The sequence below is a fragment of the Phyllostomus discolor genome, chromosome 14 (genome assembly GCF_004126475.2).
Source record: "Phyllostomus discolor isolate MPI-MPIP mPhyDis1 chromosome 14, mPhyDis1.pri.v3, whole genome shotgun sequence".
Taxonomy (NCBI): domain Eukaryota; kingdom Metazoa; phylum Chordata; class Mammalia; order Chiroptera; family Phyllostomidae; genus Phyllostomus; species Phyllostomus discolor.
In genome coordinates this window covers 18,263,486-18,289,228 of record NC_040916.2, presented here as the reverse complement: position 1 = coordinate 18,289,228, position 25,743 = coordinate 18,263,486, and the positions used below count along the sequence as shown (strand labels likewise).

Here is a 25,743-nt window from a genome sequence, read left to right as displayed (position 1 = left end):
GAATGAAAAAAAAGACACTGTGTTTCTGGGTACTTTTGCTTTGGATTTTTTTTTAATGAAGGGATACCATTGCATTTAGTTTGTTGAATCACATCAATGAAGGGAAGCAGAAAATAACTTCTGAAAACGGGTTCTTTAACTATCGATAGAGAATTCTAAATACCCCAAAGTCAGATCTCACTAAGACACGATACCCACGTTCTTAAATGGCAGTGTGACTGCCACTCTGCCATTACCAGCCAGCATAGCTCCCCAGCCCCCAGTGCTTGGCTAATCAGTGATGCCGCCACGTCCCTTATTTACACCCTTCATCAGCAGGTGCCTTCATCTAATCCCACTGCCTTCTTTAGACAATGGGTTTTTCTCCATGACTGGCACTTTTTCACACTTTCCCATCTCGTTGTGTTTCTCTGGACTTTGTCCACATCAGGGAGGCTGCCAACCGAGCCAGACGAGCAGAGCAGAAGTTTGATGATATGAATGAGAAACTTCATTACACCCTCATAAGAAATAAAGAACTGGAGAAACAACTGGAGGAAGCATTGCAGAAGTCTAAGGAGAAGGAGACTGAAGGAGAAGAAGAGGAAGAAAATGAAGGAGAAAGAGAAGAAGGAGAAGAGGAAGATCACAAAGAAGAAGAAGGAGACGAGGAAGAGGAAGAAGAAGAAGAAGAAATCAGGCCAGCAGAAAGTTCCTCAAAACCCCTGAAGAAAGGTGAGGCTTGCTTTCTCATTTGCTTCATTTAGGTTGTATTTATGAAAGAAAACTTGATTGGGCCACAGATATTTCAGAAGAGTATCAATGAATTTAGTGTTGATTTCCTAGTTCATACTTCTCATAGGCTTGCACATACATGTAACTACTTAACTACCTTATTCAGACACCTCACAAAAAAGAAAACTAAATGACTAACAATTGTAGACTAGTAAACTAACTTGAGATAAAATTTTTACTTATAAAACTGGCAAGGATTGTTTAAAACAAAAGATACAGTGCTGGTCAGAAGGGGTGAAGTAGGTAGTTTTTCAGAAAGCTTGTGGGTGGACAGACAGATATAACCCTTTCTAAAAATAACTGGAGAGTATGTGTGGGATGTGCCTTAAAAGCAGACAAATATTTTGACCTAAGAATTTAACCTTTGAGAATCTATAATCCTAAATATAGGAAAAAAATTAATGCACAGAAATGTTCAGTGTATCATTACCTATAATAGGCAAAAATAGAAGCAATATCTCTCCAATCATGGAAGAAATACTAAATAAGTTATGCTACATTAATATACCTGAATATTATACAATTATTAAAATGGTTGATGCAGATCCTGGCTGGTAGGATGCATGTGTTGTGGCCGTGAGACAAATACACACGGACAACAGAAGTCCTGTGGAGAGAAAGGGACGACATGGCCGCTCTCTGAGAGAGAGAGAGAGAGAGGGCCCTGGCCCCCACCTGGACAGGCTTTTATTGCTTCTCTAGGCACAGTACATCAGAAGAGGGTCCTCATTTACCATGCACAGGTTCGCTGCAGGGATTGCCTTTTCCAGACAACAAAGGAAAGAATGCTGCTAATTACTTCAAAGAGAAGGGTGTTGCAGACCAAGGGGAAAAGTGGTTGAACTGGTTACACTCCATACTCAGGAGGTTTAAGACTTGGGAGACACAGATCTTAGGAAGTTAGAGTAAGCACTTGCTGCCTCAATTCAGGATCAGGGATTTTTAGCAAAAGCAAGTCTCATAGCAGCATAGGTACAATGCAGGCCTGATTGCCCATGGGAAAACCTCTCCGTGGATGTGGTCCTTTGTGCTGACTCACTTCCCACTGGTTTCCCACATGGGAGCTGAGCTACCTTTCCACGCCACAAGAAACAGCTCCCTACAAATGGTGTTTTTGAGGGGTTTATAATGACATGGGGAATTCTTGTGTTAAAATATCGAATGCAAGAAATTAGATATGATGGTATTTTTTAAAGCTAGAAAGAAAAGGCCAGAAGTAAATATGCCCAAATATTGACAGACATTGTCACTGGTTGATGGAATTTTAGCCTTTATTTTTTGGTACTTGCTGGATTTTCTGTGATGGGAGCAGTCTTCTTCATTCTCCAGGAAAAGGCACTTAACTATTTTCGTACCTCTAATCAGTGCTATATATTCCTTCAAGCAGTTCTCAACATCCTCAGTATTGGAGACTGTTCTTTATTTTGGTTGTCATCTTTGACCTGTGGGCTGTTCCCAGGACAGCTCCTGGTACAGGGGTCAGACTGGGAAGCTACCACTTTTTGGTTTTTGCTGCAGCCCCTACCTGTACCCACATCCCCAGCAACAGCCATAAGATAGCCAGTGCCCAGCAGTCTCCAACCCCGGGTACCGTGTATCGACACTGTTTGAGGGAGAGTCTGGGCCCGTTTTTCTCTCCTCTTAACTCTGAGTTGGTGTAATGTCAATTATTCCTAGTGCGACAGTCCTTTAGCTTTAGGTTTAAATATGCATCAGATAAGTTTCATGCATTAAAAAAAAATCATCTTCTTATATTGTTGAGTAATTTTATCCTGATACTTTGAAAACTGAACTTTTTCTTGATGACCGAAAAAATAAATATGCAAACCGTACAAAAGGCCTGTGTGTTAAACTGGAGAGGTCACCTCAATATGGAATGAGCGACCTTAGTTTTGTTCATTTCCATAAAGGTCTTGGGGATTAGGTTACAACCAGAATTTAACATTTTTCATTGTCATGGATAGAGGACAGCTATGCACAATTAGTCCCCAGTCTACAAAGAGTCACCTAGACAAATGCGTAGTCCCCGTGTCCTGCCGTCTGGACACCCGTCAGAGCCATCACCTGGGGGCTCAAAAGTGCAGGACAGGAAGCCTTGCCTGTGTAGGGGAATTGTCTCCCATGCAGGGCAGCCCCCATGCTAGCCAGGTGACCGGAATATTTTCTCTGGAAAATCCCAAGTTACTCATTTGGGGGGGTTAGCAGGCAGCTTCTTTTAAAAACGCAGACCCCTCTGGAGCAACGGGACACGCACGTGGCACCTACCATGTCACACTGGTGCGAGTTGGTGCAGGGAGGTCACTCTCCCCCGGGAGCTGCGCGGTGAAGGCACGGAAGAGGAAGGTGGAGGTCGGAGCCTTGCGAATGCCGAGTAAAAAGGAGATCTGGACGGAGTAGGGAGAGGTACTTCCGTTTTAGGTCAGTATTTTTAATAATTAGCAAATCACGGTGCTCTGAGCTGTGAGTGGAGAAGGGAATCAGGGGCGTTTACAAGGGAGAATCTGATCGCAGTGAGGCCCATGATTGGGAGTGGGGAGGGCCACTCAAACACAAGATGAGGGTATGAGCAAGGTGACACTTAACAGCAGGATGAGGGTGTGGACAAGGTGACCAAGTGTGGCAAAGAGATGGCAGCAGCCAGTCAGAAGGCATCCGATTGCAAAGCTGGGTGTCGTGGAGCAGCCAGGGGTAGTAGGCTCGATGGCCGAAGGCCTCCTGCACCCGTCCCAAGGGTGGGGCTCGTGTAGGGTGCAGGAGGCTGGGGGGAGGGAGGGAGGAGACAGAATAGGGGCGCAGGGGTGGACCTGGCGGATTCTGGACATTCCCTTTATTTGAATTTCGTCTTTCTGCCACGCTTGGGGTGTGTACAAGCTGGACGGAGTAAATGTTCTTCCTCTTCCTCTTCCCTCTTTGACCACATGGCCCCCTTTTCCAGCACCCACGACTCAGGCTACTGACCTCACTTAAACTTTGAGGAAATGCATTCTGGATCCCGATAACAAAGTCAGAGTCAAATTTCCGGCTCAGAGCCTGTTTGTAGCTTAGCAGTTACTCAAGCAGAGCAGAATTTTAAAAAGGCTTTGTAAAGTAGAACATCTTTAGTAACTATGAGATAGCGTTCCTACCACATTCTGATTGTCTTTGTCTTTTCAGGGGTACAGCGCAAGGAGGAGACTCTCACCAGCAAATCCAAAGTCCGGAGTAAACCCAGTAAGACCAAGACCAAGCAGCACCCGTAGGGTGCTGGGGGTCGCCGTGGCTCCCCTACCCGAACACACCCCAGATCTCTCTGTGCTGTCGAGGTAACTGTGTGGCTCACTGGAGGTACTCCCTCGGCAACAGCTAGTAGAAAAACCATGACGTACAGCCCGAGAACATTTCCCTTGAAACTCACCGTGGTGGCTGTAGGGAACCAGCACATTGGCTTATTTGCCAGATTAAAGACAGCTTGTACAAAAGTCTGCTGGCCTCTTCAATTGATTCCCTAACAGAGGTCTGTGACAATATCTGCTTCTGTCAAGAAAACAGTGTGTTTTGAAGACTTTGCACTCTGTGGGAAAGAGTGATAAATAAAAAGCATTCTTTTATTATTATTTTTTATATCATCTTTATTATGTTTTTCTATTACCATTTACTGGTAGTCCCCTGATAGGCTCCTTTCCTCAGTGATCACCTCACTGTTGTCCATGTCTGTAAGTTTTTGGTTTTTTTTTTTTTTTTTTCAATTTAGAAGAGGATCCTGATATTACCCCTGGGTTTCTATGGCATTTTCAAATTTCTTACAATTTCAGGCATTTTTATGATTTATCTGGTCTTCACAATAACCCTACAAAGTAGGTGGGGGCAATACTGTTATCCCCATTTCTCAGAAGATGAAACTGAGGCCCAAAATGCTTGTAAGACTCCCCAAGGTCACCGAGCCGATCCGTGTCAGAGCCCCCACTTGCTGGACGCATGTCTAGATTGTGTGACAACAGCCATGCCGTCAGGCCACTGTTCAGATGGTTTCCTTTACAGGGGCCGGTGTTGCTGAAGGTTCACCCAGAACCTTCATTGTTTGCTTTTATTGCTTCATTGACCTGCTCCGGTTGTGACCTTGGGTCCTTTTAGGCACTAGAGTTGGACTAACCTGCGAAAGGCACGTTCTGAGCAGTCACGTGGCAAGGGTTCCTCCCCGCCTCTCTGCTCCTGGCTCCCTGGCGTCTGCTGTGCATCTCGGTCTCCAGACGTCTGTGGTGAGGTTTCTGCCCCTGCAGAGGGGCTGTGGCTCCACCTATTTTGTGTTCCTTTGGGTTTATCTCTGAAACGTTAGACCTTTGCCTGTTTCTTGAGCCTCCAACACCCACAACTGCAACCCCAGAGCCTCCAGACTTCTCTAAGCCAAACCCCTGGCCAGGCCTGCTCCTGGCCATTATCAAAATGTATGTGGAATGGGTTTCAAAAATGCTAAGCCTGTTGGATGATTCTTTACTCTTGGGGGAGAAAACGCACAATTTTTCAGATGGTTGGCTGTGGTCACGGTCAAATGAAAGACAAAGGTGAGGCTCGCACTCAACGTCACCACCTGCTGGGGCATACCCTGCCATGCTCTTGCTTTCCCAAACAGATCTGGGGCAATTCTAGCAAATTTGGGGGCTTTTAGGTGGGCTTTAAGAATAGTTGTTTTTTTTTTAATACTTTTTCATTAACTTCAGGGACCTTAGGAAGGTTGATGAGCAAGCCCCCCATCCACCAGGCCTGGCCCCTCACCGCATACCCAGACCCCCGCTGTGCATATGGGTGCCCTGTGCTTCCTTCCCAGCAGACCTGGTCCTGCACTGGGGTCCTGCTGCTGTGACCGTGGTACGGCCTGGCACATGTGGACAGGGCTGTCTTTTTTTGCTCTCTGCCTTTCCTCACTGGAGATCAATGACCCAGGTATCACCTGGGTGCCCTGCATTTTGCATTTTACTTTAAAAGGCTGCAGGGACTTCTGCTTCTGCCCATTCCTGGGATTCCAAGCATGCTTCCCAACAGCACGTGTCTTCCCACAGGAAGCAGAAGAGCAAATATACTGACATAAAAGCCAAAATTCGGACTTCCGGCAAGATGGAGGAATAGGTGGACGCACCGTACCTCCTCGCACAACCAAGAACAGAACAACAATAATTTACAACAATGATTTGCAGTCATAATATCAGAACTGTCAGAGGATTTATCTAAATGGAAGTCGGACAACCTAGAAGTTGAAGTAGACCCGTACATCCAGACTGGTAGGGGACGACGAGCGGAGCGAGCGGGTGCGGGGCTGGCGCGGGTCGCAGGCGCGCGGAGGTCGGGGGAAATTTGGCGCAAAATCGGCGCGACAGCAATCCGGGGCGCGGGAGCGCAGCGGTGCAGCGGTGATCCCTGAGTACGCAAGCAGCGGCTGAGGGAATCAGTGGGGCAGCGATTGTGGACCAGGGCAGAGCTCACGGCCCAGAATCCCAGGGAAGTGTCTGGCTCCAGGAGTACGGAAAGGTCGCCATTGATCCCTCCTGTCCCCGCTCCCGCCCCCGCCCCCACATATAACGTCACAATCTAGCGACTGGGGCACCCAGCCCGGTGAACACCTAAGGCTCCACCCCCTACCATAACAAGAGCGACCAGACCAGAGAAAAAATAAATAAATAAATAAAATAATAGGAGAGATAGGGAAAGACAGAAGATATGTTTCCAGCAGAACAGATCAGTCCCCCAGGACTCATCCTTCTGAGTGACCAAGAAATAGCCAATCTATCAGATGTGCAGTTCAAAACACTGGTGATCAGGAAGCTCACGGAACTGGTTGATTTTGGATGCAAATTACATGAAAAAATGCAGATTACCATAAAAGGGATGCAGGAAGATATACGGAGGAGAGCCAATAGTGAAAGGAAGGAATCTGAGTCTCAAAACAACACAGTGGACAAGAAGGAAGATAGAATCAACCAAGCAGGAAAGCATGATGAAATAAGAATTCAAAAAATCGAAGAAAAGCTTAAGACCATCGAGGACACCTTTAAACGTTCCAACATCCGAATTATAGGGGTACCAGAAGGGGAGGACCAACAAGTGGAAAAGTTATTTGAACAAATAATAAAGGAGAACTTCCCTAGACTGGCAAAGGGAACAGTATTCCAAGAAATCCAAGGAGCGCAGAGAGCCCCAAAGAAGTTGGACCCAAAAAGAAACACACCAAGGCACATCATAATTACTTTAGCCAAGGTAAAAACGAAGGAGAGAATCCTAGAAGCAGCAAGAGATAAGGGGACAGTCACCTACAAAGGAGTTCCCATCAGACTGTCAGCTGATTTTTCAAAAGAGACCTTACAGGCAAGAAGGGGCTGGAAAGAAATATTCCAAGTCATGAAAGACAAGGACCTACATCCCAGATTACTCTATCCAGCAAAGCTCTCATTTAGAATGGAAGAGAAGATAAAGTGCTTTTCAGATAAGGTCAAATTAAAGGAGTTCATCATCACCAAGCCCTTACTTTATGAAATGCTAAAGGGACTTATCTAAGAAAAGAAGATAAAGAAAAGACATGTATAGTAAAAGGACAACAAACTCACAATTATTAACAACCACACCTAAAGCAAAACCAAAAGAAACTAAGCAAACAACTAGAATAGGAACAGAACCACAGAAATGGAGGGCACATGGGGGGCTAGCAGTAGGGGTGGGAGGAGGAGAGAGGGGGAAAAGGTATAGAGAATAAGTAGCATAGAATGTAGGTTGCAAATAGATAGGGGGAGGGCAAGAATAGTACGGGAAAAGTAGAAGCTAAAGAACGCATAAGTATGACACATGGACATGAACTAAAGGGGGGGAATGTGGGTGGGAGAGGGGGTACAGGGGGGAGGGAAGTGAAGGGGGAAATGGGACAACTGTAATAGCATAATCAATAAAATATATTAAAAAAAAAAAGCCAAAATTCTAGAGGACGTCAGAACCCTCACAGACCCAATGGATTCTGTTAAGGAACATTGTAGGGACCAGGAGCAGTCTAATGAGGAGGATCCATCTGGACATACCCCTCCCCCCACCAGGGATGTGGCGTGCAGAGGCCGGCAGAAGGGCCTGCAGGGCCTTCTGGATATCGGGGCGTCGAAACAGCAGAGCTGTGGCACCATCACCTCACGACCGGTAACCAGCTGGGGTGCAGCACCCGGGTCTCAGGAGAAGACTTCGGCTCCTGGGGCCTTGCAGACAGCACTGTCGGCTCACCTGGTTAGTCTCTGAAGGAATGCTCTAACTAGTCACTGCACCCTTCCACCCAGAATACAGTTTCTTAGCAGCTCATCCCATTATTTCTCTCCCGTCCAGCCCTCCCATCCCAACAACTGGTTAACACCCGAAGACACCACAGACCACCTAGTAGACCCAGATGGCGCCCTGTGGCAAGCTCATGAGAAATCTAAATGTCCACTGGGGGCATCAGAGCAGACCGACCAGCGGGTGGTGCCGCAGGCACGCCCCAGGTGCATAGGCAAGACTTGCCTTTGATAAAAGAAACATGCCACGAGGAATTATTAAAGGACCATAAAAGCCACTTTACACTATTACATTATGACCCTGGCATTTGCTTCTCTCTTTATTTTGTTCTCAGGTCTGGTTACACCCGAACCAGCAGGACCCTGCCTCCTTTTTCATTAGCCATTCCCTATCTGCCAACCTGTGCTCAAGAACCATCCATAGGGGGCGAAAAGTGATCAGCAACTCCTGATGCCATCTTAGCTTCAGTGAACAGCACCCTGGGATGGGGATGGGCCAACACAGTGGCCGTAGAAAATTCCTCCCACTTCAGGGACTGTCTAACTGCCACTGGCCGCTTAAACAGGCTGGGCCGTCTGTGGCGGAGCCCTGGCGGGTGCACAGCAGCGAACTGCAAACCCTGATGGAGCAGACATTCTGGGAGATCACCCAGCTCCGCCCCCACCTCTCACTGGGTCTGCCTCCTCAGCGCTCGCTTTCCTCTCCCTGGCGCCTCACTCCTGGCTCAGGCAGATTTCACCGCCGCCTTTGGCCTCCTTGGACCCGACCACCTTTCGGATTCCACTCCTCGTATTCCGGCCCTCGAGCTCGGTCTGGGGCTCCGCCTGCTCCTCTGGCTTCAGCATCTCCCCTTGGGAGCAGGGTCTGGGGAGACCTTCTCTCAGCAACATACAGAAATATTTTTCAGAACTGGATGAAACAGTCTTTTAAAACAAAATGGAAAGGTATCTCAATATATAGTAAGCTTATAAGCAGATTTTTGTATCGATACTTGAATCCTTGGTTGAGTGACTATGTAGGTTTAAAATCACCTGGTCATCCTGCATGACCCCAGGAAGACTCGTGGCTCGGCTGAAGCCAAAGGGCGTAGCAGGGCCGGGTGACAGATGGAGGCGAGAAGGTGGCCTAGAGACATATGACAGAGATGGCCCTGTGGCCGGCATCATGATGGACTCCTACATTCGACTGCTAGGGAGTTTTGTTATTTTTCAGAGAGCAGAAGGGATGGCAGAGGGGAGGAGTATTGAAGTGACTGAGATATAACAGGATAGGCAAAGTGCCCTTGGTTAGGGCCTTGTTCCTGCTATTTATTTATTTATTTATTTATTTATTTATTTATTTATTCATTGTGACATTGGTTCAGAAAACCATACAGGTTTCAAGTGTACAACTCAATAAAAAACATATCATTTGCACATGACATCATGCGCCCACCATCCCAAGCAAAACCTCTTTCCGTCCCCACTTCCCCCTCCTTCCCCCTCCTCCACCTCGCCCTCTCCCTCTGGCGACCACCACACTGCTGTCTGCATGTGGGGGGGTTCTGTGTGCACAGGTACGTTTTTTGGCTAATCCCTTCCCCTGCTTTCATCCAGCACCCTGGCCCCACCCTTCCCCTCTGACAGTGGTCAGTCTGTTCCGTATATCCACGCTTCTGTTTCTGTTTTCTTCATCAGTTTATTTTGTCACTAGATTCCACCTATAAGTCAGATCATATGGTATTTGTCTTGCTCTGACTGGCTTATTGCATTTAGCCTCAACAGCCTATCTTCACCACACAAGAATGCCACAAAAATTTCTAGGGCCGTTGTTAGGAGCTCAGGATACACTTCTCTCTGAAATGATGTTCGGCAGGGTTTTGTGAGATAACATTTATAAACAACACTCGTTTACAGGTGTTTTTACACAGAATATTTAATGTTCCCAGGACAGATAGCAGGAGAACATCTCCAGGGACAGCGTGGGACAGCAGGAAGGGTCAGGAGGTGCTCCGAAGGAGAGAGGTTACCCCTAGTGAGCACCAGGGGGAGCTACCGCCACTTCTCTGTTACAGCCACATCGAAATTCCCACTGTACTGACACAACGACTTTTAGTCATATGTTTGTAACATTGGTATTGTTTTATAGTGTCATTGATTTTTTTAAAAGTTCATAGAGGATTTGCTATATATCTCAGTATGCTTATTTACTTGGCTAATTTTTTCTGTTGGTATATGTTCCTAATTGCATAAGGCAAGTTAATGGAAAATGAGAGCAATTATCGAAATATATTCGTATCAGGGGGTATCTATGTTATATAAGAAAAGAATACTTCACGGTATGTATAGATCACATAGTGTTATTACTGTTTGAAAAATAAGGCAGCTGGTCAATTCTATACTGAAAATACGTCAGCCCCATATTTATAGTGCTGCTTCCTCAGATTTTAAGCAACACGTATCAGATCAATGGTTTTGTCTCTTTATTTCTCTATTTATAAAGGAGTCTCCATAAAACAAATCCCATTTAAATTCTTTCTTTATATGCGGCCCAAGTACCTCTCTCTTACTTCTTCCTTACACTCAGGAACATCCAATGTCGCTATGGTGCCGGTCTCAGGATTAGGCGTGGGGCTGAGTGTGGTTGGGGAAGTGCCTAAGCTGTACCTCTGGGTTCCCAGTAAAGAGGGAGGGAAGCCTGCATCCCGAGCCAGGACTGCACATTCCAGTGTGATGGCACAATGACAGGGGCCTGCGGAAGGGGCCTGGGGGCAGCAAAGACCTCACCGAAGGGCCAGAGGGCGTACAGCACCAAGGACCTTTGAACCACATCTTCAGAAGTCTGGGTCTAGCCATATATAGACTCAAAATCCTTTCCGAAGTAGCAGGCTGGCTAAAGCTCTTTCCCGTAAGTAGTCTGATTGGATGGTCCATTTAAACTTGATACATGGCTTCTCCGACACCACGTGATGTCACAGTCTTCTCATGCACGGTGACATCACACATTCCAAGGACGTTCTACCTGGAGACCGAAGGAAGGGCGGGAAGCGAGGACACTCGGGGACGTGGCTGTTCCGTGGCAGGCCCCTGCACATTCTCATTATCCTTCGCGCCTCCTATAACATGGGGGAGTCTTTCTTTTTAGGATTCAGTGGTTCAACTGGTCTGGAAGCACTGGGGAAGGGGATGCTCCCTTGAGTTCGGCTGCTGGGAGAAGACAGGAAATTCAGCACGTCAAACGGCAGCGGCAACACCACGGTGGAGGGCTTCTCCGTGGACAAGGACTGAAGGGTGTGGAGGTATCGGAGCTGCACGGCAGCCGGTGTGCCTGACAGAATCTCAGCCGCCCTCCTCAGGGACTCGGAGGCGGCCTTCTCCCCTTCCGCCGCGATCATCTAGGGAACAGGCGTGGGGAGAAGCAGAGTGAGTTTCTTCTCGGTTCTTTGAGCGCTTCAAGCACTGCTCAGCAAGCACTGAGCATCTATTATGTGGCAGGTGCTGTTAAGCATAGAACAGGCGGTCTTCGTTTTTAAGGGTCTTGCTCTAGGGGACACAGAGTCCACTATTAATTGTAAATTAGGACAGAATCTGTTAAGGACCCTGGCAAGTAGAAGTGTTTGGGGAGCTATTAATTATGACTGGTGGGCCCCGAAAGATTAGCAGGGTTTAGCCACACAGAGAGAAGGTTGGCCGATGTCCCAGGCAAAAACACGGAGTCCTGAAAGGGTGACTCCCAACTGAAGCAAAATGAATGCTTTTCACTTTGAAGTCTGAAATGTAAGCATTTCAGCAGAAAAAGCACCAATGTCACCACCTAAATCCCACCTTAAAGTGGGCAAAGGGGACCAGACACAACTCTGCCCAGAGGACATCTTCCTCCCCTTGCTCCCCACTTGCCCCCAGCTCTCAACTTTCTCTGTGGTTAGGGGTCTCCCCCCAACCTACTGTCTCTTCTTTAAAAGAAACCGGCCTCCCCCTCAGTCCTCATAGTCCTCTTCCCAGCACCCCTTCCCGCCCACACAAGTTGGGAGCTGCTGGCGGCCGCATCTTCCTCCTCACTGGCACGGGTGAGTAGACGCTATGGCACAGCCTTCTCTCGACCCTGGTGCTGGGGCAACGGGCCCTGATCCTGGGTGTCCCTCCAGAGCTGGCACAAAGCTAGGGAGACAGGTCTGGGTGTCATTAACCTAGAGGTGACGGGGGCTCATATGACCCAGGAAAGCTGCCAGTGTAAGAGAAGGATGAAGAGTGGTAAGAAGCCTTGAGGGAGAGAGAGCCAAGACAAGACTCAAGAGGGAGGAGAGTGTTGCCATTACCAACGGCCTCAGACAGAGGGTGTGACGGAGAGAGATGCTGCATTACTCAGGTAGGAGCTACTAACCACACTTTAAGACGGCGATTTTAATAGAGTTGGTAGCAGGTGGGGGGCCACAAGGCAGATCCCTCCCAAAGTGGATGAATGGGGGCAGGGGCGGGCTGTTAGGATGTAAGGAAGCAAAGGGAAACCGCTCTGCATGAGCAGGCCACTCGGACTCTCCAGGGCTCTCAAAGAACAGCCCCGAGGTGGATGCCCTGCGGGGCGCTGGCTCACCCGCACTCTGGCCTGTCTCTGCGCTTCGGCTTCCACAGCCAGGGAGTGCTGCAGCCCGGCCGGCAGCCTCACGTCCTTACTGGGAAAGAGAGAACTCCGTTAGGGTTAGGTAGGTGTGCGGCACTGCTTTCAGCAGTCAGAGTTCCCATACAGTGTCACCACTTTGCCCGCTGTTGTTGTCACGATGCGTGGCAGATTCTGACCTAACAGAGCCCCGTCCTGAGGTCGCTGGTTAGACAGTGGGCAGACCGTCTCCAGGGTCAGGGCCTCAAATGCAGATTTTTATGATCATTGATGCCATGGTAGAGCTATGGTTTTCTCTTTCCATGTGCAACACATTTTGTGTTGATGGATTATGTTGATTTTTTTCCACTTAGTTTAATCTAAATCCCAGCTATTAAAATTGAACAATACAAAAAGCCTTTGAAGAGCCACATTATTAATGATAAGGGAAGTCATCTACGTTTATATTAGAGAAGTGACCTTGAAAATAGTAGAACTGACTTAATAAGAACAATACTTAATGTATTGCATAAAAGATACAAAATTTTAATTTTTATCTTGAATGTAACTATGAAGATACATAGAGAGGAAATAATCTGGCAGTTCCTCAGAAAGTTAGATACGGAATTACCATATGACCCAGTGATTCTACTCATAGGTATCTACCCAGGAGAACTGAAAACATGTTCACATAGAAACTTGCACATGAATGAATGTTCCTCGTAGCATTATTGATAACAGCCCCAGAGTGGAAACAATCCAAGTGCCCATCAGTCAATGCGTAGATTACAGAATTGTGTGCAGTCACACAATGGAATGTTCGACCATAAAAAGGGGTGGCGTCCTGACTCACGCTGCCACATGGATGAACCTTGCAGACATAGCGGCCACATATTGTGGAATTGCATTTATACGAAATGGCCAGAATAGGCAAGTCCAGAGAGAGGGTAGATTAGTGGTTAGCAGGGGGTGGGGGGTGAGGGGAAAATGAGGAGTTCCTGCTTAATGGATGTAGGCTTTTTGGGGAGGGGTGATAAAAATGTTCTAGAATTGGATGGTAGTGATGACTGCACCACTTTGTCAATATCCTCAAAACCACTGAATTGTACTTTAAAATGGTTTAAACAATCATAAAAGCTGAGTTTTATTTCAAAAACATTTTTTAATCCGTAGAGAGAAAATGTGAAGGTAATTTGGCCAAATGTCACAGTGATTGTGAATGTGTATGAGATGATTGGCATTTTTTTCTATTTTTCCCCCAAATATATGGCTATAGTCATACTCATGCAATGAAAATAAGTTATCAAATAAAAAATTTTAAATGAAACCAAAATATTTTGATTTATCACTTTGTTCTTCCCCGTTAATTTCCTACCCACATTTCTGTTCTCTCCACTTTGAGTCCCCAAATACAGGTCACTGAATCCAAGGCGACCTGTGAAGGGAAGAGTTGAGATGTTAGTGACAACCTCCAGGGGGCGCTGTAAGTGTCCTTCAGGAGTGCAGAGGGAGTCCTGACTGCAGAAGAGGAGGTGAGGTGGGGGTGTACGTGGAAGATGGAGGATGGAGGAAGGGCCGTGAGCTGAGAAAGGCAAGGAAATGGAGTCTCCTTTCAGAACCTCCATTAGAAACCAGCCCTGCTGACTTTGACCTTGACTCTGGCCCAGTGAAACTGATTTTGGACTTCTGACCTTCAAATCTGTTAAAGATTAAATTGGCTTTGTTTTAAGCCACCAAGTTTGTGGTAATTTGTAATAAAAACAATGGGAAGTAATACAGATGGTGTAGTTGTTAAGTCTGTTTTAAAATGCATTTATTAGGCCCTGGCCAGTGTGGCTCAGTTGGTTGGAACATTGCCCCATAACCCAAAAGGTTGCATGGTTCGGTCCCCAGTGGGGCCACATGCAGGTTCGCTCCCTGGTCGAGGTGCATATGGGAGGCAACCAGTTGATGTTTCTCTCACACCAGTGTTTCTCTCTCTTATCCTCTCTCTTTCTCTCTCTCTCTCAAAAAGCAATGAAAAAAATGTCCTCTGGTGAGGCTAAAAACAAAATAAAATAAAATAATATGCATTTATTAGAGAACCAGAGTCTGTAGCCTCGCTCCCAAATGGCTTTTAATAGCAGGTGCTGGCATGTCCTTCCTGTTGGTGGCTTCCACCCCCTCTCATCCTAGTCCCAGGAGGCAGGAGAAAGTGAACCGTGGGTTCTAGAAAAAGTGTCAAGGCATGGAGCTCCACATGTGTGTTCGAATTCTTTTCCTTTTTAATTATATCTTGTTGGGAACCACCCTGCCTGGTTTCAGAAGCTGCAACCCGCCCCCCCCCCCCCCCCCCCCCCCCCCCCCCGCCAAGGCTAAGGCTGAGGGAGTGATCTTGGACCGTAAGCCACCAAGGAGATAAAAGCTTATCTCCCTGGCAGGAGCACCACCTCTGCCCTTTTACTTCATTCATAACTGGCCCCCAACGCTTGGTCGGTTAGCCAATGACGGGTAAGATTCCCTAAGCGGGGAACAATCTAAGACAGACACGATCACGTGGGAGGCCCCCAAGGAAGGACTTTGGGGGCTACAGCAAAAGGGGGTGATGGACCCTCACCCCTTGGCTTTGACAAAGCCTGAGTCCTCATTCTGTCTGGGAGAAGTCTCCTAATCTCTTGGCTGCCTTACTTCCCTTGCTCCACCTGAGCCTGAAACAATGACAGAGGGTGGTGCAGCCCTGTGCTGGAAAGGGTGGGTTCCCTGGGCAATCAGGCCTAAGAAAGAATATGTAAAATCCTGTAAAACCTGCTTTGTTTAGAATGCTCTCAATGAAATGATAAGGGTCCAAGCAAGAAGTAAGTTTGTTCCTCAAAGTTTTACAGCTCTTTAGCTATCTGACCCTGACTCAAAATAGGCCCTCAGAGTTCTTTGTTGTCTATTGTTTGATCCTTACTGCCTAACAATGATTCATGAGCTTTACTTGAATTCTTGTGTAAATGAACCCAGTAAAAGCCCATTGAGGAACAGGCTCCTGGCCCTTCTCCTTTGAGAGATCAGCCACTTTTCCTCCCCAAGCAGATCATGTCTTGGTAGACTTATTCTCATCCCTGGGGGGGGGGGTGGCCTGCAGGTGGAGCCCCCCCACATCATCTGACGATTTCTTAGTGGCTGGATAACTAATAAGTTTAGTGCATTGAGGATCCTGAGAAGACTGACTCATTTAGGAGGTTGGTGAGAGGAAGGAATGTTGAAAAAGAGTCACAGAGGAGGTGGCACCTTAAAAGAACAAATAGGATTTGCCTGTGGGGAAAAGGGAAGTGTTCCCTGCAGAGGAAACAGCCCAGAGGAGGCACGGCAGCTGGAGAAATGCTAAGTAGGCTGCGGTATTAGATACACTGGGGGAAGGACCGCAAGAGGCGAGGCCAAGACAGCAGGACCATTTCTTGTGGATCAAAAAATGTCATCAGGCTGCTGTGTGGCAGCCCTGTGTCAGGTACTGAGGACAAAGAAGTGAGTGAAATATGACCTCTGTCATTACTGTCATTATGGAGTTCATAGCCTGGGAAGACAAATGGATAAATACATAAAGTATAATTCAATGTAACAAGGCAAGCTGGAATGTCAAGAGTCTGGCACATGGAAGATTCAACACATGATGAATGAAAAAAAAAAAAGATAAAGAGAGATTTCAACACGTTCAACGTGAAATTTATCGAAGTACCTTTACATCTTGGGCGAGGCTCTTCCTCTCTAGAAGGATCTCAGCCAGGGACCGGTGCGCCAGCAGGCGTTTCATGGTGGTCTGCACGAGGAGCTGGACCGCCTTGGACACCTGAGCGAGACTGCTCAGCAGGAGAGAGGCGTTTTCTATTCGGTAGTAGCAGATGGCGTCTATCTCCATTATGAACATGTCTTTGGTGACAACCTAGGCAGAGAAGAGACAGTGCGAAGCCTGATGCCTTGGCTCCTTCCCCGTGCAGGGTTAGGGGCACTAAATGTGTTCAAGTGGATTCTCGGAGTAAGATTATAGCAAGAAAAAAAAAATGAATGCTCGGTCTATCTTTTATTCAAAATAGATGTTTTTGAAGATTATGGAGTTTTTTTTATTAACTACACTAAAGAACTCATGATTTAAAGGAATCCTGTTGTAAACCCTTTTGTGAAAAAAATCAGGAAGAATTTGCTTATGTGAAAAAATCAGCTGTTTATCAGGTCTTTTTAAATTGATGCCCCCCCAAAAAAAGTGCTGAAAGGGAAGCATGGTACACAAGCCCTCGGGTGTTCCACTGGCTGGGCACACGCTAGAGGGCAGGTTGGTGATGCCCCAACGCCGCATTGGAGGCATCTTCTCAGCGTTTCCTTGTGTAGACACTATCGCAGGATGTACTTCGAGGGTTTAGCTGCAAGGATGTTATTCACAGTATTGCTCACTGTAATAAAAGATTGAAAACAACTTGATATCGACAACAGGGAATTGTAAATTGTGGTATGTACATTCATACAACAGAAGGCTGCATGTCCTTTTAAAATAAAAGGGTAGAAACATAGCTAATGTAAGAAAAGATGATCCCGAAAATTGTGGGGTGAATAAAGTTATGCTACCAAATACAATGTGTGGTTTGATATGTGTTCCTGTCTGTAAACATAACCACACACCTAGGTAAGTCCGAAAGGATACACTCCAAGATGTCGACATCTATCTATAGGTGATAGGATTATGAGTACGTCTCATGTCTTCCTTTTTTACATTTCATTATCTAAAACAAGCCTTTAAAATATACATAATTTCTATTTATAGGTCTAGTTCACAAAAGAAAGTATGAGAAAGAACTTCAAACTGAAAGTGGGGGATTTTGGAATTTAGAAAAAGCTTATACACTTAAATTACTAATACAAAAATCTAGGTGTTATCGCTTCTTTTAACTTTTCTTATTGTGAAACACACATAACCCCCAATCTACCATCTTACCCATTTTAAGTGCCCAGTCAGTAGTGCCAAGCACACTCATGCTGTCGTGCAACCACTCTCCAGAACGCTTTTCATCTTGCAAAACTAAAACCCGTGAAGCAGCAACTCTGCATGCCCCCCCCGCCCCGCCCCATCCCCTGTAACTACCCCTCTGCTCTCGGCCTCACAGATTTGACTACTCCAGGTCGTATAAGTGAAATCATTCCATACTTGTCTTTTCGTGACTGGCTCATTTCACTTAGTTTAATGTTCTCAGGGTTCACTCATGACACAGCACATGTCTGAATTTCCCTCCTTTTCGAGGCTGAATAATATTCCACGGTAAATATGTACCACATTTTGTTTGTCTAGTCAGCCACTGATGGGCACTTGGGTTGCTTTCGCCTTTTGGCTATTGTGCGTAATGTTGCTGCGAACATAGGTACATGAATATGTCTTCAAAATTTTGCTCTCAGTTCCTTGGGTTGTATAGCCGGAAGTGGAACTGCTGGGCCACATGGTAATCCTAGTTTTAACTTTTTGAGAAATTATTATAATGTTTTCTATAGTGGCTGCCCCATTTTACATGCCCACCTCCAGTATACAAGGGTTCCAAATCCTTGTTACCTTCTGGCTGGATTTTTTTGTCCCTCTTTGGTAGCCACCCTAGTGGGTGTGAGGTGGTGTCTCACTGTGGTTTCATGTGCATTTCTCTAATGATTCGTGAGGTGGAACATCTGTTCATGTGTTTGTTAACCATTTGTGTATTTTCTCTGGAGAAATGTTAAGTCTGTATTAGCCAGGTCTCTCCAGAGAGACAGAGTCGTGTGTGTGTGTGTGTGTGTGTGTGTGTGCACGCATGTGTAGAAACAGAGAGGAAGAGATTTTAAGGAATTGGCTCATACAATCGTAGAGGCTGACAAGTCCAAAATCTCCAGGGTTGGTCAACAGCAGACCCGAGGAAGAGTCGGCGTTGTGCTGGAGTCTGAGACTGGGCAGAATCCCTCCTCCTCAAGGGGAGCTAAGCTTTCTTTTAAGGCCTTCAGCCGACCGGGCGAGGCCCAGCCTTAGGATGGAGTGAAATGTGTTTTGCTCGAAGTCTACTGATTTAAATATTAATCTTATGTAAAAAATACTGCCCTGGCTGGCATAGCTCAGTGGATTGAGCTCGGGCTGTGAACCAGGCATCGCAGGTTTGATTCCCAGTCAGGGCACATGCCTGGGTTGCAGGCCACGGCCCCCAGCAACTGCACATTGATGTTTCTCTCTCTCTCTCTCCCTCCCTTCCCTCTCTAAAAATAAATGAATAAAATTAAAAAAAAAAACTTTCACAGCAACATACAGATGCTTCTGAGCAAATATCTGAGTAACAGAGCTTAGCCAAGTTGATATGTTACAATTAACCATCACAAGCCCATTTTCCTGTTTATATTTATTTATTTTGCTTTCTTGATGAGTTGTAAGATTTCTTTATATGGTCTGGATATGAGCCTTTATCAGACATGTTACTTGAAAATACTTTCTTCCATTCCATAGGTTGTCTGTTTATTTTGTTATGGTGTTTGCTGTACAGGAGTTTTTAATTTTGATGGAGTCCAATCTCTAGTTCCCTTTTCTACTTTCTATCTTCAATTATCATTTTTCCCTGGATTGAAACTGGTAGCATTGACAACTCAGCCATGTAAAGCGTAGAAAGAAAAATCCATCATTCGGCTCACCTCGTGAAAGGGTATCTCCAAGGTCTGGAGACGAAGGTCAACCTTGTGGTAGGTATCCAGGCAGGGCAGGAAGAAGAAAAGGCCTAGAAGCAAGCAGGGGAGGAGAAAGTGACAGGTGAATGCCTACGTGCTCCTCCAGCCAGCCCGGCCCTGGCATTCAGCTCTCTGCACCCACCCATCCTCTCCCTGGGTCATCGTGACCTGGAAGGATTTCTTTTAACCCGTGTTACAAACAACAGATCAGAAAACGGAGACACCATGAATCAAGTCACTTCATGTAATCGGAGGTCTGAGTTACAAATATGCATGGATTGAAGAAATGGGCATGCCTGTAGGGCATGGTTCTTACCAGGGCCTTTGGCTCTTCCAGGGAGCAGGTGTCCTAGTCGGAGTACAATTACTCTCTCATATTCCTGCACAACCTAAGGATAAATTTAACACTTCTGAATCAACCCGAGAAAGACAAAGAAAGTCTTCAGAAGGCATTTGTGCTAGAGTAATCCCAGGTATCAGGAACCTTTTCTTTTGATAACCAAGAAAAAAAATACTCTGGTTTTTCAATATCTACATTTAGTAAGTGTAAAATTTCAGAAACCAATGAAAAAGCATATCGGCCGTGTTAACCTTTGAGCCCGTGAACAGAATATTGATTAAAGAGTCATGATTATCTAAAAAAAACAATGCTTCCACGAATGCCCGGCATTCCCTAAATCAAAGAAAACGCAGCATGCTTACCACAGCACGCTCAGTCTTGTACTTCCTGTGACTGCTGCATTATTAGCTTCCTATGTATCAGTTATTAGCTATCTAGCAGAAAGAGGGGTACATTTTAATACCACTTCTTGTATTTTGTTTCAAACTATGAGAAACATCTCAAAATAATACCTTAATTTTCTACCTTAGCACACTAGAAATGGAAGAACAAACTCAATCTAATGCGAGCAGAAAGAAGAGGATAAAAATTGGAGCGGAAATAAATGCAGTAGAAAAATAGAAAACCAAGAGACGAAATCTGAAGACCCAAAAGCCTGTTCTTTGGAAAAATCAACAAAATTGACAAATATTTTGCTAGCCTGACCGCCCCCCCCCCAAAAAAAACCCCAAAGAAACAGAGAAGATCAAATTACTAAAACCCAGAATCGAATCAAAAGGAATGATTTCAGGGATATCACTACTGTCCTTACAGAAATAAAATATTAGAAGAGAAAGTACTATGAACTATAGGACAACAAATTAGATAATGTAGATGAAATGGCCCAAATCCTATAGATACACCAATTACCAAAACTGACTCAAGAAGAAAAAGAAAAGCTGAAAAAAACTGAAAGTAAAAGATTAAATTAGTGGTTTGAAACTTTCCCACTGAGGAAAATCCAGGATTAGATGACTTCACTGGTGAATTCAGCAAAACACTGAAAGAAAAAGTAGTACCAGCTAGTTCACAAATTCTCCCTCCAAAAATAGAAGAGGAAGAATCTTCCCAAGTCATTCTGTGAGGCCAGTATTACCCTGATACCATAACAAACCGTATTAAAGAATGATGCACCATAACCAGGTGGGACTTACCTTAGGAACACAGAGTTGGTTTAACCTGCACTTGAATGTAAGACACAGTATCAATAGAAAAAAGGGGAAATGCCACGTGATCAGCTCAATAGATACAGAAAAGGCATTTGACAACATGCAATGTCCTTTTATGACAAAGGCTACGAGGAAGAGGAGGAGGAGGAGGGAAAGCAGTCAGCATTGGCCGCAGCAGCATCCACAGTGTCCCAGTCAAGGGCACGCTCCTGCCGGGCAGCTCTGGACAATGACTAAGAGTAGCAGGGCACCAGGTTCTGGCCATTTCCGCCCATCGCGGGACTGCTCTGGGAAGCAGGCTTTGCCCTGGAGTTCCGCTTCGGACTGGCCAAGGCTGTCTCAGAGTCCCCCCTTCCTTCCTGTTCTCACAGCACCGGGGTCAGACCTGCATCATCGCCTGAGGGCTCTCCCTGCCTGCTCTCGTTCTCCGCCCCCTTAATATTACACAGACAATGCCGCCCAGCACAGCCCTTGCACTTCTAATTCTGTGTTGGCACGTGCTTCCCAAACTGACGCAGGTCTGCATTTACTTCAGAGACAGGCAAGCATAGCCACCTGTGGGCCAGAGATCATTGTCATTCATGGTCCAGGGAAGCTGCCTGAGAAGTGGACATTGTGATCTCTTCTGGGCGGGTCTGCCATGTAATATTATATCAATCCACATGGTAGCTGCTACTACAACGGACGTGGAAGCAGAGCGACATAGGAGCACAAGCCAGGGGATGACAGTCTCGGGGAGGCGGGGGAGGCTTCCCAGCTACAGCCGAGCAAAGTCTGAGAGGAGTGAGCGCCCTCCTGGAAGGTGAGTGGGGACGGCATCCCACGCAGAGCAGACAGCCAGTACGGACACGCAGGAGTGAGCGTGGACATGCAGTGGCTCCTGCGAGGCTCCAGGAGATCACTGGCTCCTCGCGGGATCTCACCTTGATGCAGAACCAGATGGAAAAAGGGAAGGTCACGATGATGAAGAGCAGGGACGTGAGGACAAGAAGCCACTCACAGGCCCCTAAACCAGAAGACTTGGTACCTTAGAAAAAGAAGAAGAAGAAGAAGATTGAAACTTCACCATCTTCACTGACTGGCAACTGTTGGTCCAGTCCTTGGTATTAGGATCAGAGCGTTTGTAGACTTCGGTGGGAACAGCAGAGTGAGCTGGACCTGGGGGCGGTCAGCTCACAGGGCCAGGGCACCGTCTGCGTGGAGGGCTGGGTGGGCCTGTGGCAGGTGAAGTAGCCCGGCTGGCGCAGCGTGGAGCTACGTGAGGCAGAGGAGTGGACCTGGTGCCTCCCGCTCCCCTCCCCCCGGAGCCACAGGAACCTCCCGGGCTAGGGTCAGCAAGGCCACCTCATCCTCAGGGAGACCTTCTCAACCACTGCTTAGGGTCCTGGGCTCCAGCCACTTGATGGCTGGAGAGACCGAGTGAAGCCCACACAGGTGGCCGTGCTGGGACCATGGCCAGATACCAGGGGGCAGCCCCGTGCGAGGACGGGCTTTTCCACCGGACTGACTGTCTCACTCTAGAAGTCTGGTCCTCCACTTCCCAGCTGTAGGTCTTGGGCAAGTTACTTCATTTCCCAGCATTTTTCCTCATCTGTGACAAGGGAATGATAATACTCAATAAAACACCTGGGCTTCCTTCCTTCCCTCCCTGTCCACTGCGGTCTGAGCACATACAAGACCTCTAACCTCAGCATTACTGGGGCACCGAACCCAAGGACCATTTAATGACTGGGAGTTTCTGTCTGACGGAAGGCCATCCGTTGGGCAAAATGGCATTAACATGGTCCCTACAACATGGCCCTGGCTGCACGGATCCCCCTCAAATCAACACTCTCAACGCCCCAGCATGCACTGCATCCCTGGTAACCAGGACTTGTTACAATTCCAAAGCCAGCAGAAAACGATACAACACACCTACCCCTTACTGTTTCCTTTAAGCTTCATCCTATGCTTAAGGCGTGATAAATGTTTTTCCTTTCATCCATTGTAAAGAGGACTGGAGGCAGAAACATTTGTTCCTAAGGGTTGCTTCACCTGCGGAAGCCGAAGACACCTTTCCAGGTGATTCCCGCCTGCCGGGGTCCTGGTTTAGCTGAGTGTGTTCCTTGCTCCAGGCTTTGTGCACGGCGCTTCGGGCGCCTTGCCTCCTGTCAGCCTCACAACTGCCTACCTACCCTGTGAGCCAGGCCTGGTGTGATGCCGAAGAATGAGCGCAGGGCTGGCCAGCGGCTGAGCTGAGATTTAAACCCAGGTCTGGCTCTTCTCCACTTGCCTCTGCTGCCTCTACTTTTAGAAAAACGATCCAAAGAAACCTTAACGTGCTTTGAGGTAGGACTGAGGGGTGGGACGAGGAGGGAAGAATGAGCCGCATGGGTGCCCAGAGCCACCGGCTCGTGCATTACTTTCCTGAAACGAGACGCCCGTACACGCTCGCACGGCCACAGAAACCAGCGGCTGTGGTTCCTTGGCCATGTGGACCGGTCCCCCGCCTGGACCACACGCTCCCTCCCACCGCCCATCCTTGGCTGGCCCTCGAGACCAACAGTGGTGGGTTGAAGTTATTTGCCTTTCTCGGGTGCATTTGGAAGCTACCGCTGAGGAGCGGGTCTAGCAGGCTCCAGCCTGTGCGGCTCTGGGCGCGGAGACTCGTTCCACTTTCTCTGACGTCCCTTGGGCGCCCCTGGGAAAGGCCGTTCTCCCTCCCGGGTCCCGGGTCCCCAGCCTGCCCGCTGTACCTTCCTCGGGCCGCTCGCTCTCCAGCAGCGCCACCACCTCGGTGCCCTCCTCGCAGGAGCCGCGGACCTCATCCACGTCCACCACGGTGGCTGCGGGCGGCGCGCGGGGCTCCGGCTCCGCCGGCCTCCCTGCCCGCCCGAGGTCCCGCGGCTCGCGCCCCGCATCCCGGCGCCCGCGGCCTCCACCGCCCCGCTCGGCCTTCGCCCTCTTGTTGTCCTTGTGGGGGGACCTGCCGCCTCTCCCGTGGGCCTCTCTGGAGGAGCTCCGAGCCCTCCTCTCCGACCTCTCCGACCTCTCCGTCCTCTCCATCCCCAGAGCGGCAGGGCCCCGGAGCGCGGTCCCTGCAGAGTCCCCTGCTGGCGTGTCTCTGGGGCACAGTAATGAACCTGGGCGGGGGCGGGGCGGGGGCGGGACCCGGGGCGGTCACCGCGCGGGGGCTTTCGTCCGAGTGACGAGGGGCAGCTGCTTCTCAGACGAGTTGTAGGCTGGGTGTGACTTCCAACAGTGAGGCGGCGTGGAAGCCGCGTCCCAGGTCAAGGTGTTTGACGACGTGAACGTGTCCCCCGTGGAAGATGCCCTTGAGGTGCGGCGCAGGTGGCCGTGCTGGCCCTGGGCTCAGTGGGTGGTCCTCCGGGGCTGCCCGAGAGCGCGAGGGAACACTGCACGCCCCGTATCAGGGTAACTTCAGGGTAAAATTGGCCACTTTCCCCCAAGCCCGCCCTTCCTCCCGCCTCCCCCTAATCTGTTTCGTGCCCGGCCCCACGCGTCCTGAGGCTGCTTTAACCACTGCTTTAACCCGTGACGGTGCTGGTGGGGCTGATGGGAGGATTTAGGCTTTCAAACGGGGCAAGGAACTCTTTTAGACCTCTGCCCTCTCTGGCGTTTATTATGCCTGTAGTTCCATTAGTTTATTGTTTTTACTAGTGCTTGAGACTGTTCATGTGACACTTCTTCTCTAACTTTATTTTTTAATGTATTTTGTTGATTATGCTATTCCAGTTGTCCCATTTCCCCCCTTCGAAGATAAAAAACATGTACAGTAAAATGACAGCAAACTCACCATTATTACCAACCACACCTAAAACAAAAACAAAAGCAAACTAAGCGAACAACCGGAACAGGAACAGAACCACAGAATTGAAGATCACATGGAGGGTTAGCAACAGGGGGGTGGGAGGGAGAAAGAGGGGGAAAAGGTACAGAGAATAAGTAGCATAGATGGTAGGTAGAAAATAGACAGGGGGAGGGCAAGAATAGTGTGGGAAATGTAGAAGCTAAAGAACTCATGACACGTGGACATGAACTTTATTTTTATTGTCGACACAGTTACAGATGTCCCCAGGGCCCCTTTTTGCCCCCCTCCACCCGGCACCCCCACCACTCACCCCTTCCCTCTGGCTATCACCACACTGTCATCTGTGTCTACAGGTCCTACACGTGTTCTTTGGCTAATGCCTTCACCTTCTTTCATCCTGTCTCCCCTCCCCTGATGAGCTTCTTGAAGAGGCAGGGAAGCCAAGGGATCTGATTGAACTTGTTTTAGGGAAGGGACACTTTTGCCCTGGAGGAGGCCCTGCTCCCGGGCTTCCCTGAGGAGGCAGGGGTTTTGCTTGTCCAGGGTTCACTGCGAGGTTCCGAGGTTCCGTCCTGCAGCAAACCGGGGAGCTGCCCCACTCTCCGCCCAGGAACTCAACACAATGAATAGGTTTCTCTTTTACCGCCTGTTCGAGCTTTGTTTCTCACTGAATGTGAGGTTGGTCTTGGCAGCCCTGTGTTCTCAAGATTTATGATTCTACTCAAATAGCTCAGATCACACGATAGCAGAAACAATATTCACTTATTTTTATTTGTTAATGTTTGAGTTCGCACAGCAGTTGCTTCTGCCCCCTGCAAAAAAAAAAAAAAAAAAAAACTTATTAAAGAATGAGGACCTGAAGTAACACCAATGGAAAAACCATTCCGCTGCTTTCTTCCATATATTCCGAGTTAGGCCACTGGGCATCATTATCAAGTCCTCATTATAAAGTGATTAATGATTAGTAATAAACCAATGTAAATAGATTTGGTTTTTACTCTCTAAGCCTGATCCCTGCACAGGTTACCTGAGGGAGGACACGCATTTCCTCTCCAGGGCCGGCCTCAATGAACAGGTCCTGCCTA

The 25,743-nt window shown here is 47.8% G+C and overlaps 2 protein-coding genes across 3 annotated transcripts in view; one reads left to right on the top strand and one right to left on the bottom strand.

Moving 5' to 3' along the window:
- Positions 1-5,255, top strand: part of AXDND1 (axonemal dynein light chain domain containing 1) — a 47,420-nt gene extending 42,165 nt beyond the window's left edge. Inside the window, exons 24-25 of the mRNA XM_028530917.2 lie at positions 431-714; positions 3,928-5,255. Of these exons, the coding sequence (XP_028386718.1) occupies positions 431-714; positions 3,928-4,013 (370 nt within the window). The 3' untranslated portion in view covers positions 4,014-5,255. The remainder of the gene's footprint in view (positions 1-430; positions 715-3,927) is intronic.
- A 5,407-nt stretch (positions 5,256-10,662) lies between these two features.
- Positions 10,663-24,062, bottom strand: NPHS2 (NPHS2 stomatin family member, podocin). 2 transcript variants are annotated; one of them, XM_028531021.2, is made up of 8 exons: positions 23,583-24,058; positions 21,771-21,874; positions 19,616-19,688; positions 19,267-19,349; positions 16,322-16,525; positions 14,001-14,056; positions 12,619-12,697; positions 10,663-11,422 (listed from the first exon to the last, which is right to left on the bottom strand). In XM_028531021.2, exons 1-8 carry the CDS (start codon positions 23,890-23,892, stop codon positions 11,144-11,146), a joined length of 1,188 nt encoding a protein of 395 aa, XP_028386822.1. In that variant the 5' UTR covers positions 23,893-24,058; the 3' UTR covers positions 10,663-11,143. The 2 variants fall into 2 exon arrangements, with proteins under 2 accessions (XP_028386822.1, XP_035871291.1); XM_036015398.1 differs by having other exon boundaries at positions 11,286-11,570; positions 23,583-24,062.
- Positions 24,063-25,743: the final 1,681 nt, after the last annotated feature.

Bases quoted from the DNA above. Each gene is read 5' to 3' on its own strand.
- NPHS2 (XM_028531021.2), bottom strand. From the start codon at position 23,892: ATGGAGAGGACGGAGAGGTCGGAGAGGTCGGAGAGGAGGGCTCGGAGC. The intron at 21,875-23,582 runs GTACAGCGGGCA...TCTTTTTCTAAG, and splicing joins GAGCGAGCGGCCCGAGGAAG to GTACCAAGTCTTCTGGTTTA. The intron at 19,689-21,770 runs GTGAGATCCCGC...ATTTATCCTTAG, and splicing joins CCATCTGGTTCTGCATCAAG to GTTGTGCAGGAATATGAGAG.